A 12,888-nucleotide genomic window follows, 5' to 3' on the forward strand; every position below is an offset into this window, starting at 1 on the left:
AGGATCACTGGCCTCTCAGTCTTCTGGTGTGGAGGGGTGCAGTCTCAAGACTCATCCTTTGGCTTGGGTGCTAAAGGCAGAGGGGACGAGTCCTTCCAAATCTGCCGCCCCCTACTAGAGACTGGAGGCTCAATTTTAAGCTGTGCTCTGGACTTTAGGGTGTGAAATCAAAGAAGAGATATGGAGTTCTAGAAATGGGAATATGGACACCAAAAAACAAAAATGAAGGGAGGATCAGATATGGAAAAATGAGTCCACCAAAATGGGATGAGATCATCCCTAGAGGGAAATAGCAAAGACTGTGCTTACTTTATTCTCCAGGATCACAAACCTCTGTGAGTTCCCGTATACCCCCTTTTCCGCAACTGAGACAGTGCCACTGAAACCAGCACAGACAAGTGTGGCTGAAACCCAGCCAAGTTGGACATGGTCAGCCTGTGAGGGGAGCAAACCCTGCAGCCCCTCTGCATCTGGGAAAGACTTTGAGTTGGACTTATGGCTTAGTGTGGCCTTGAGCATCTAAGCAGGCCCAAGAGAGATAGTACCTCCAGGCCTAGTCTGGCCCCTGGTTCTTCTGCATATCCGGCCTGTCTGCTAACCAATGACAATAGCTATGCTAAATATATTTATCTATTCCATGAGTCAGGGCAACTGAGTTCTGGGTCTCTATCTTCAGAGACCAAAGTCCTTTTGAGGCTGTCCTGAATTCTCACTTGGGAGAGGCATCCGGGCTATGGGGAGGCTGTGGCTTGTATGGCCAGGGTTACAGGGGAGAGAACGGGGGTGCAAATGGGAATAGAAAGGAGTTAGCCCTGTCCTTGGGGCTTTTCCAAGAGAGGGGTGTGGTAGGTAGTCTCTGCAATGTCCCCCAGTGATCCCTGCTTCCCATGGAATCCCCCTTCCCTTGTGGGCTCACCTCCCCTTGAGTGTGAGCTGTACCAGAGACTTGCTTCTAAGGAATAGAATATGGCAAAAGTGAGGGGATGTCACTTCTAGAATTAGGTAAAAAAAAAAAAAAGACTGACTCCCATCTTGCTTGCTCTATCAGGCTTTCTTGCTTACTTGCTCTGATGAAGCCACCTGCCATGTTGTGAGCTGCCTTACAGAGAGGATTACTTGGCAGGGAACTGAAAGAAGCTACTTGCCAACAGCCAGTGAGAAATTTAGGTCCTCAGTCCAATTACCACAAGGAACTGACAACCATGTAAATGAACTGGGAAGTAGATCCTTCCCCAGCCAAGCCTTCAAATGAGATTGCAACCCCAGGTAAATCCTTGATTGCATATTGGAAGAAGGTTGGATGAGTATAGAATGGGCTACTTCACAGTATCCACTGAACCTTCCAAACTGATGGTGGAACTCTATCATCTCTCCCCAAAATCCCATGGACTCAACCCAGCTAGCCCACACCCACCACCCTCCTCCATCTTCCCTAGCCCCAGCCTATCTCAGGAAGGACTCTCCCTATCCCACCCAACTGTAAAGATGCCTTATCTGTTTAGTCAAACATGGACTTGTCCTCCAGGTAGAACCATTGTTCATTCTACCCACCTCTAACATGCAAAGGTCAGGCTGGTAGGCCTGAGGTAATTGTTACCCTTATCCCCAACTATTCTTATCAAAATTTCTGCCCTTATTCCACAGGCCTTACTTGGGAGGAACCTGAAAGGGCCCCAAAGGGAAGGGGATCTTGAGTCATTTTCACTCAGAGCACCCCCTTGACTCCAATCAGCCTTGGAGAATCTCATCTTTGGTCTTCTCCAACTCTCGTCTCTCAGTATCCTGATGACTCAGTGATGAGGACGGCAATGTCCCTGCCTCTCGCTTGCCTTAAGATGTCCTTGGTCTCTGTTGATGGGAGAAGGAGCCCAGTAACAACCGTTTACGAAGTACCACTTCTGACAGCCCTGAGGCCAGCTCTGGGACAGAGTTGGTCACAACTCAGAGGATGACCACCCGATCCCATAGTCTAGTGGGAGAAGAAAACAAGTAAATGAGCGCCTACCAAACCCTGTGATGAGAGAAGAATACGAGGGGCATTTTGGGAGCTGGGAAGAAAGCATAATTCTTACCCGAGGGCAGGGAAGGTTTTGCAGAGGGTGAGTAAGAGCTTATTGGGTCCCATAAAAGAGAAGGCATTCCAGACAGAGGAAATGACATTGTGCACGGCCACAGAGGTCTGAGAGAGTGCAGTGTACTCGAGGAACTACTCGCTATTTGATAGAGATGGCACTTCAGTGTGAGGATGAGACAGGAAGAACCACTGAAGGATTTTTTAAAAAATTATTTCCCCCTTCTTCCACCTCCCACCCCCACTCCGGTTCAAGCCGTTGTTTTTCAGTCTAGTTGTGTAGGACACAGCTCCCTGGCCCCTGCTGGTATTATGAACCTTGAGCTCCCCAGCCCAAGGCAGCACTCAGCAGCCCAGCTCCAGGGAGAGCTGTTCTTCACAATCTTAGCTATAGAGGGCACTGCTCACTGGCCCATGTGGGCATTGAACCCCGACCTTGGCATTAGGAGCACCATGTTCCAACCACCTGAGCCACTGTGCCAGCCTTTTTTTTTTTTTTTTTGACATGGAAAGATGTCCAAGATAGGTTATCAAATGAATAAAGCAAGTCACATGAGAGTGTGTGTGGTATGATCCCTTTGTATTTTGTGTTAATAAATGCACCTGCTTGCATGTGAATGTCTGAAACAATATTATTTTTAAATAATATTGGAAGAAAACACATGAAAGCAACAATTGATACTTCGAAGAGATGGACAGGACTGGAAAGGAGAAGAGAGAAGAGAAAGGAGAGGAGGAAGAGAAGTGCTTTCCCATTTTATTTCATACCACTTTGTACCATTTGCATTATTTTACAATGTTGCTATATTAAAATAATTTGATGAAGGAAGTGATATAACCATTGTTACCTTACAGAAAGATTGCCTTCACAAGATTTGGAGAACAGTTTGAATGTGGGGTGGATATTAGATGCTGTTTAAAAATACTGTTAATTTTAGCCATGTACAAAAAAAACCTTATTTTTTTTTAGAGGTAAATATTATGATATCTAACATAAAAGAGTATCTAAGCCTTGGTGAGATTTAACAAAAACTGAATCCTATGAATTTACCTGTCCTCCAGCAGTGTGATTTTCTCCAGCAGTGCTCTGTGGCCTGGTGAAGAGAGAAAATATGAGGTGGTGATACTGCTCCAGGCCTGGGGTTTGTCAGTGGGTTGGGTTAGATGAAAGGACAGGCTGAGTTGGAGAGGGATTCTTAGGGGTGTGGAGAAGGAAGGGAAAGCCAGGAATTCCCAACTACAGTGAACAGGTGTGTGTGTGTGTGTGTGTGTGTGTGTGTGTGTGTGTGTGTGTGTGTGTGTGTGTTTGGCTCCACATCTGAACACCCTCTAATTTGGGAGGAACCCCATGTTGTGTGTTTTAGTAGGGAGGCAGCATCTCATCTGCCACTAGAGAAGCGAAGAGGCCAGAGCTTTCTCTTTCCACCCGACTATCAGCTAGCTTGTGGGCAGATGACCCAAGTTGAGCCAATTGATGCTCCTACCCAGGATTACTCAAAGATATAGGGACAGGTGAAAACGTATTCAAAGTGGGGACCATGGCCTGGGAACACAGAGCCAGCAGCACTCAGTGCTTGCTGGCTGAGACAACAGTAGGGACTCTCAGCCGGAATATTCTTATGGTTTGACCTTGGCTGTATTTGCTGCCTTCCTGGTTCCTGCACTTTTTTTTTTCCTAATGTGGATTCTATGAGCTACCTAAACTATTTTCCCCAAACTCTCCTTACTTTTTTGTCTTTAGGGTAGCTTAAGTTAAATTTCATGCTTGCTGCCAAGAACCCTAACGGAGACATAAATTGGTACCAGGCAAATGATGGTAGGCGAAAGATTATCAAGGAAATGGGGGAAATGGAGATCCGTTATTTGGCTTAGTTTATAGGGATTCAGGAATGGGAATTTGTAGCCTATGCCATGCAATACAAATCAGCTGATTAAATTACTACCTATGGTCACCTAAGATGAAGTGTCCACTGAGAAGCATTAGACGACCACACGGGATAGATTGCCTGCTTCTAAAACCATAGGACAGCCTATAGAAATTGGATAACAAGCTCAAGCCTGAAATTCTCAGCTCAAAGTTATGACTTAAACCCATGGAATTTTTATCATTACTGGAAAATATACCTTACCTCTTGTAGCAACAGTGCTGACATAAATGAAAACCAATCTTGCAATTTGATCCTATGGTTTTTGAACTATAATGTCAGACAAATCACAATCTTTTAAAATAGGACATTGATTAAGAAACAATGGAATTCCAAGAATTGAATTGGACTATATAAGAAATATTTCGAGGAAACCCCCAACTCTCACTGAGCTTCCCCTCCTGGCTAGCTGCTCCTCGCCATTGTCTGGCAATGCTCCTCTCTTGACTGACGATGCTGTGACGTCTCTGGAGGTCCCTGGCAAGAGGACACCATGTATCCTCACCCCTCTCACCCAGCATTTTCTTCAGATATGTCACATCTCAGCAGGCAAATTTTGGGGGGTGGTTCTGTTCGAAGAAGCAGTTGACAGAAACCTGGACTCCCAGCTGCTCAAACCAGAACAGCAACTCCAGAATCTTTGCCAAGTGCTTGCACATCTTTAAACGCAGCCTGATCCAAAGGTACAACGTCAGACACAGTGTGGCTTCAAGGGAACCTGAAGATCTATGAAGATAGGAACATTAGAGAAGATTCATTGCGTGCAACTTGACCACCCATCCATTATGTCCCTGGAAGGGGCCCCAGGTGTTTTATTCTCAAAGAATTTGAAAAATACTTTGGTGAAGGGAATAACCGAAAAACAGAGCAGAGCTTTAGTAAGTTGTTCTCTGTGGGCTAAGGATGTTAGAGGGAGATGGTGTGTGACTCTCTGTTTAAAAGAAAATGAAGGGGAGGTAGAAAAGGGTAAAGGGAGTCAAATATATGGTGACGGAAATAGATTTGACTTTGGGTGGTGAACACACAGTGCACGATATAGATGATGTATTATAGAATTGTACACCTGAAACCTATATAATTTTATTAACCAATGTCACCCCAATAAATTTAATTTAAAAAAGAAAGAAAATAAAGAACTCTGTGTGCTTTAGACCAAGTAACAACACTTAAGGAGTAGCGAATAATGAACATAAATAACACATTAGTCAATGGAGCTGACAGATACTCCATGGACAAAGATCCCTAACCATTATCATTAATTTTGCTTCTTCTAATAAGTGCCTGGAACCAAAATAGTCCACTAAGGTTCCACTTGATCAGTACTTTTTAAAAAATGGTAAAAACTCATGAACAGAGGCTTGAGTTGAGTTACTGAATCAAAGAATACTAATTGTTTTCCAATACCTATTTCCTCCTTCTCTCTCACAGTAACTGGACCTTTGGATTTTAGCTGAACACATGGCTACCCAGAATAAAGACTACGATTCCCAGCCTCTGTTGCAGGTAGGTATGGCCACGTGACTAAGCTCTAACAAATAGAATGTGAGTGTAAATAATATGTATAATTTTCAGGTGTGTCCTTAAAGGTAGGCGTTATCCTCTTCTTCCTCCCCTTTTTCCATCCTGCTGCTCAGAATACAGAAGCAGTTATGAGGTATTTTGGAGGGTGGACAAGGAAAATACTCTAGTGATGGTGAGAAAACAATATAAAAAGGAGAATAGGTCCCTGGATGGCCCTGTGGAATAGAGACACCATACCAGCCCTGGACAACCTACATTTGGACTATTACATGAGAGAGAAATGAACTATCTTGTTTAAGTCACTGTTATTTTAGGTCTCTGTTACTTACAGGTAAGTAAGTGATGATAGATAGTAAGTCCCAATGATAAAGAATGTAGGCACCTCCCTCAATTCCCAGAACTGAGTTATGTCATAGATCCAAGGCCCCTTAAGTAAAAGGGAGATTGAGCATCCTCAGGGAGAAAGACTGTAATAGCATCAAAAGAATGTTCTTTGATAATTATAGCTATCATTTATCGAATTTCATTATGTGCCTTACAGGGCCCAGTGGGACTCCAAACCCATTCCATGGCTATCTTCTATTCTATCCTCAATAACTAGCAAAAAAACACATACTGGCAATCCAGTAATTGGAAAGGCAAAATGGAAGCCGTTAGAGCTCTCACTTCCTGCTAAAATAGTAGATCAAAAGCTACATCCTGGGGGAATTGCAAAGATTATACCATAAAACACTATAAAAGCGAAGAGTAATGATTCCTACCATATCTCTATTTAATTATCAAGAGACACTGGAACATGGATGGGGCTTGGAGAAAGTTCAAAGTTTCTATGACACATCAAGGTGCTACCTGGAGCCTGTGACACGTCACGATAGAAGAATCACAGTGGAGGCACCTCTTATGCCCCAATAAAGAACCAAGAGTCTTTATTTTTCCTGAAAGAAAATAGCTACTTACAGAGGGGGCCTGGGTTTGCTCTAAATCACTAGGTGTACATGAGACACTAAAATGAACTGAGCTAGCGCTATCTGATCTACCTAGCCGTGTGTTGGCTGTACCCTTTAGAGTCCATCATCAAGTGGAAGTGGGATCTATGGAATAAGGTCCATGGAGGTCCTGACGGCATAAATAAGTAGGTGTCCTGTGCAGGCCACTCACCATGGCCTGGACTAGGGTGAGGTTGGCAAGGTGCCGAAGGTGTAAAATGTAAGGAGGCACTCACTCAGGTGCTGACCCTGTATTTACATGACACTGTGTGAGTGTATCCTTATATTTTTCACCATAAGCAGCCATCTTGCCTCATCATCACACATATCACAAAATGCCACCCATCACTCCACATCTCTGATCTCCTGGGAAATATACTAACACCAGATGATGGAGGGGAAAAAATGTCAAGTCTAGTTTTTTCTTCTTATTATTAATACAGTATTTATTTGTCTTCCTTCTGTCAAACCCTGAGCCAACCACTTTCCCCAGGCTGTCTGGGGAGGTATAGGAAAAGGAACATACAGAGTAGACAAGACATGGGAGAAAGAACTATGGGAGGTGGAGACGGCTCCTTCACATGGAGAAGAGGATGGGAAAGGCCACCATCAGGCAAAAGAGCAGCATGGCCTCTGAGAGGGCAAAGCCCAGAATGGCGTAGGAGAAGAGCTGTTGCTTCAGAGAAGGGTTCCTGGCATAACCAATGATGAGGCTCCCAAACACAGTCCCAATTCCAGCCCCAGAACCAGCCACCCCTACTGTGGCAGCCCCCACCCCAATGAACTTGGCTGCTGTGTCGATGTCCCTTGAAATGGTGCTTGTTTGGAAGGTGCGGCTAGGAATAACTGAGGTCAGGGTCTGTGGGACTGCCACACTGCTGAGGCTCTCATCTGTCAGTGTCTCCGGTCGTTTCAGCACCACTGCAGAAAGCGATCGGCTCAGAAGCTGAAAGGTGCTCCTGACCAAGGAGGGTGTGGAAACAAACTTGGCGCATGCGTACATTTTCACGGGCTATGGGGCTGTGGCAGGAGAGCTGCTCTCAGGGCAGAGGAGACGGAGCTCAAGTCTAGTTTATAGTGCAATATACCAACTGTGGCCAGAAACAGACCACTGCTGTGTAGTCCCATTTAGGAATGGCTCTGAAAAACAATGGAGAAGATAAACCTCTCCAGTATGCAGAATGTTGAACAGTATATTTTGTGGCTCACTGTCTAGAAGGTGAGATGGCCTGATCTGCAGTTAATGTATGGGCAGTGGCTAATGGTTTAGACAGATGGTAAAGGGCTTGAAAGGAATGAGAATAAAGATTTGGGGGGGGGGAAAAGATTTGGGGGCAAGGAAGTAGAAGGAAAAATACAAAAAAAGAATCTTTTGGAGGGTATATAGAACGTGAAAATACTTGTGTTTTATGAAATGATCACCAAAATACTCCCACTATAAAAAGCATTCTCAATAATCAGGTGGACAAGATGACCCATTCTGGATCTCAGCTAGTCCCCTTCCCTTAGCACCCCAGGGCTTGCTCAGTGTTCTCCTGAACAGATGGCCACAAGAGTGAGATGAAAGCTATGCATGAACTCACCATCTCACCAAAGCTAACTTGGTTACCATCACTAAAGTGCCCAATTGTCAGCAGTGGCAATCAACCCCAAGTCCTCTATACTGTTCTAGAACCGCAGAAGAACCAGTGAAGTATCTAGTGGAAGATCTGAATATGTCTTCTCTAAGCATCAAGTTTCTGCCAATACTATCATCCACTGACTTACTCTATGACTTATAACTGTCTGATTTCCCACACAACATAGCTTCTTAACAAGAATTCATTTTGCAATTTTAAAAAACAGGCTAATATCCATGAGATTCACTACTTTATTTATATATTCCATCATCTAGAAACAGCTAACTTTATAGATCAATGGAGTGGCGTAACGGAGATAATGGCTTGTCCCCTCAAACCCTTTCTCCCTTCCTCCTGAGCATATGGTTGTCCACCTAAGGACTACATTTCCCAGCCTCACTTGTAGCTAGTTCTCAATGGATGTAAGTGGAATAGGTACAGCTTTTAAGTCATATTATTAAAGAGCTTACCTTGGAGTTGCTGAATCCTTTCCTTCCTACTGACCAGGACTGACAACTTTGGAAGGTACCTCTTGAAGATGGCAGAGCTTCCTCTTTAGTTTGGGTTTCCAGATGTGTCCATAGAGCAGAACTATCTCTCTTCCCAGCTATCTCTCTTCCCTGGATGTGAGAAAAAGAGGTAACTTTTATCATGTTTAAGAAATTGCATTTATGGACTCTTTGTTAGCACAGTTTGGTATTATGATGGTATGGTGCAGCACTTCAAGGATGAGGTCCATGCTGTGAGCTAGTGATTAACTCGTAGGATGTTATTTCACCCATAGCCTTATGGGCACTTCCTACAAGTACCCAATGACACCCTCACTTCCTGTGACTCTCGTTTCTGCTGGATTAGGATTAGAGAGTCCTCAAGGGAAGAAATTTCTCACCAGAACAAACAATATTTTTATAAAATTGGAAGCAGAAATTGCTACCTGGTCACTTCTGGTTGCTCATACCAGTGGATGAACAGATTAAAGGGGGATTACAGAATTGGCCAGGGTGATTGATGCTAAATATTAAGGTCAAGTAGGATGTTTTTCTCTGTGTAATAGGCAAAAAGAAATATTCGTGAAACCAAGGGGCTTCCTTGGGGTGCCTACTAGAACTGTTATGTTCAGTGGTAAAAGTTAATGAAAGACCCCTACAACCCTTCATAGACAGGGCAACCCAGGGCTCTGATCCTTCAAGGAATAAAAGCTTGCTTCTCCCCCAAAGAATGCAAAGCAGGGCTGGCCTGGTGGCTCAGGCGGTTCGAGCTCCAGGCTCCTAACTCTGAAGGCTGCTTGTGCGATTTCGACATGGGCCAGTGGGCTCTCAACCACAAGGTTGCCAGTTCAATTCCTGGAGTCCTGCAAGGGATGGTGGGCTGCGCCCCCTGCAACTAGCAACTGCAACTGGACCTGGAGCTGAGCTGCGCCCTCCACAACTCAGACTGAAAGGACAACAACTTGACTTGGGAAAAGAAAAAAGAAACAAGAATGCAAAGCAGCTCCTGACCTTCTGTCATGTCAGACATTTATATGTTTTAACTTATTTCCATTTATTTCAGTTCTTATTCCCTTGCTATTGTATTATTGTGATGATGATTAACTTTACACTTGAGTCCACAGGTTGCAGAATACTGACACAGGATTCCAATAGAACTAGAAGAAGAATAGAATGAAGATTCTAAACTTAGAGCTGTGAGGATCTGGGTTGTCTCCCTTGGGGGCAAGTTGAATACATTCTGTATGAGTGACGTTGGACGGGAGCATTTTGTAGGGGAAAGGACTGTAAATTTAAGGGGAAAAAGGCATATGTGGAATATCGGGCAACCAAAGGAGTGGACTGTAGTGGCATTTATTTTCCTTTGTATTTTTTTTAACCTAGCATCTGAGCACTCTTCCTGACTGGGGAGACTTTCTCCAAACAACGTAAATATTGGTGGAGGAGTTTTATAGGAAAACATAGGAAGCTAAGGGACTTTCTTTTCTCCCTATCTTTGACAGTGCCTGGGATATGTCTTACGTTTAGCCAATCAAATGATCTCACATGAGCTTTGAATCTTGAGGGAGTAAAGTAAGAACAGGAGACTTGAAAAATTACACCTAGTCATGTTCATGCCAAGAGTTTAGTACCAGCGGTGCCAGCAGCGGTGCCCTAACCCGCTTTTCCTACCATGTCACCTCATGATATTTTCTGAAGCCAGTCTTCCTTAATTCTTCAGACGTCCTATTGATTCTGTAAACCACTTAAAATCAAGGGTTCAAGGAAGGGGAGCCTTCTCTGCAGTCTAGGGTTGAGAAGTATTTTCTTCTGTAGGTAAGAAGGCTCCTGTCCTGTATGGGTTGGAAAGGGATACTGTTTCCTACAGTTCTCTTTTGTGGGCTCTGGTCACTAAAAAGACCCATTTGTCAGGACAACTGCAGTGATTGTTGATAGTTGCTAGGCCTGTGGCCCAGAGAGATCCAAAGGACTCAGCACAGCTCCCCCTGCCCCAACTCCAAGACCCATAAAGGCAGAGATGGAGGGTAAGTTCAGCTCTCTGGGGCGGAGCAGTGGGGGGGGGGCAGGGGGTTAGCTCTTCCTTTCCTTGGGACCTTCCTTCTTCCTGACCTTTCTAAGGAATGTGAAGAGGAGGCAGCAGGGCTCAGTGCTCCCTGAGATGTACCCCACAGCACAGCACAGAGGGGCTTCCCAGGGACACAGGCGCCTCAGTGTTTTCTCCTTAACAAAAAGTAACAGCACCTGAATTCTTTTACCAGCCTTGCCCTTGCCGAGATCCGTCATAGATGTCACAAGCTGGGTCATGTGACAGGAGAACTCATTGGGGGGTGGGTGGGAGGATGGGCCTAAAGCTGGCTGATTCCATAGGTGTCATCTGTCTAGAGTGGAGTAATGCCCTCTCTAGGTCCTCCTGGAGCCCCACAGGGCCCAGGACCGCAGAGAGGAAGCTGAGTGGTACTTATTAGCCCCTAAAAGCCATGGGAAAGTGTATGTTTCTCCTTCCAGGTTCTCGCCTTGGGACCCTGTACCCTCCTCCTGGTTACAGGATGAATCCTGACCTGAAGGACCTTGCCTCTCCCATGGGCTTCCAAGCGCCTGCCTTTCTGCTGCTAGGCGGTCGGGATCTCCAGCGAGGCGCGGTGTGCCTCTGCTCTTGGGTCTCTGCCTCAAACCCGCCAGGAGCAAACCCGCGGTCCTGGCGCTCCCCCCCCCCCCCCCGGTTACACAGAGTGGGGCGCAGGCGCTGGCTTCCCACAATTTCTGGAGGCGGGGAGAATCCCAGAGCCGCAAGAAAAAGCTGGCGCGCCGCGCCCTTTCCTGCCCCGCTCGGGTCTTGGGTCCCCAGAAGGGATGAGGCCGACAGGAGAAACCGGTGGCAGAGCCCGCTGAGTCTCGAGCCGCCTGGGACGTGTGTTCCTGGAGCGCTGGGAGAAAACGCAAGCCCTCCTCTGCCAGGTCTGAGGGCGCCGCCTCTCAGGCCGCTCTGCCCCTCAGGACAGAGCAGGGGGCCGGATTCACTCTCATCTCGGGACGCTCAGGTCCACGCGGCGGAGCAGAGCGACTCACCTCGGGAGAAATTCCAGCTCGGCCGAATTCTCCAGCTTCTGTGGCGACCTCGCAGTTGGGATCGTACCACGCCAGGCCCGCGAAGTCTGGGTCGGAGCTCGGTGGCGGCTCCAGTTTGCGGAGGGGTTAGATCCAAGCAGTTGGGCGCAGGCTGCGTTTTCCTCCCTGCTGCCCGGCCCTGGGGAATCCCCAGAGGACCCGATTTGGGGGGCGGCGGTGCAAGATGTCCTTTCCAACCAGAAACCTGTTTAACTATGAGTCCCTGACCCTGGCGGGACCAGGCTTCAAAACGAAAGCCCGTTTCTCACCTTTTTCTCATTTCTGGCAAATGCCAACTGGGTATCCCCTGCCTTCCAGTATCCCCAGCTGTGCAGCCCCCACAACCCCAGTGACTGCACGGGGCCGGGGGTCGAGGAGGGGGCGATTCTGAGTTGTTCACTAACCGTCCCTACGGAGCTCTCCGCCTGGACCGTTAGGTTTGAGGCCGCCGCGCGCTCTGGGCTGTCTCCAACGCACCGCGGGGGGGGGGGGGAAGCTCCAGCTCTTTTTTTTTTTTTTTGGTGTCGCCATGGCTCACTGGAGTCCTGTGAACTCCTAGGAACTGGTGGTGACACCCCATGACAAATGAGGAAGCAGGACTGCGGTGTAGAAGGGTGGGTGGAACCTACCGCAGGGCAATAAGGTCAGGGATTGATGGAAGGTTTTGCTCATCGGTGTAACCAAAGGCCCCAGGCCTTCCAAAGATCTGCTACTTCAGTTGACCCCACAGGGGAAACATCCCATCCCTCACGCACCACCGTGGGCACACTCTCTGCGCTGGAAGCCTCTCCTACTGGGCCTGGACTGGTTAGTCTGGCGCTGGCGCGGTAGACTGGGCGGTCAGCTGTATTTGCATCCCAGATTTCCTGGATGCAGAGGAAGGCCCGCACCTCACGCTGCCCTAGGACAGATGAGGGTGTAGATCTGCTGTGGGGTTCATAACTGTCTTCTCCGTCTCCTCCTGCCTACCCCACTGCATAATCCACCCCAGGGCAGTATCCATGCCTTTTTGCATTGACCAGAAAGCACTCAATTTCTGGCCTGAGATGGGAAAGGGAGGGAAGCCTGTGGATACCAAATGCGTTCAAGGGTATGACCGCGTGTCTGTGAGTTCAAGTGGGGGCTCGTGAACAAGTGTGCCAACGTGCAGAAGCTGGTTCTCCCTTGAAAGCA

General features: G+C 46.9%; 1 protein-coding gene across 1 annotated transcript; it reads right to left on the reverse strand.

Moving 5' to 3' along the window:
• Positions 1 to 6,963: 6,963 nt before the first annotated feature.
• LOC308508320 (ATP synthase F(0) complex subunit C2, mitochondrial-like) lies at positions 6,964 to 7,521 on the reverse strand. The gene has a single exon (XM_081074771.1). It carries the CDS (start codon positions 7,504 to 7,506, stop codon positions 7,081 to 7,083), a length of 426 nt encoding a protein of 141 aa, XP_080930897.1. The 5' UTR covers positions 7,507 to 7,521; the 3' UTR covers positions 6,964 to 7,080.
• Between the last annotated feature and the right edge of the window lie 5,367 nt (positions 7,522 to 12,888).

Source organism: Rhinolophus hipposideros, assembly GCF_964194185.1.
Source record: "Rhinolophus hipposideros genome assembly, chromosome: 15".
In the NCBI taxonomy this organism is placed as follows: Eukaryota; Metazoa; Chordata; class Mammalia; order Chiroptera; family Rhinolophidae; genus Rhinolophus; species Rhinolophus hipposideros.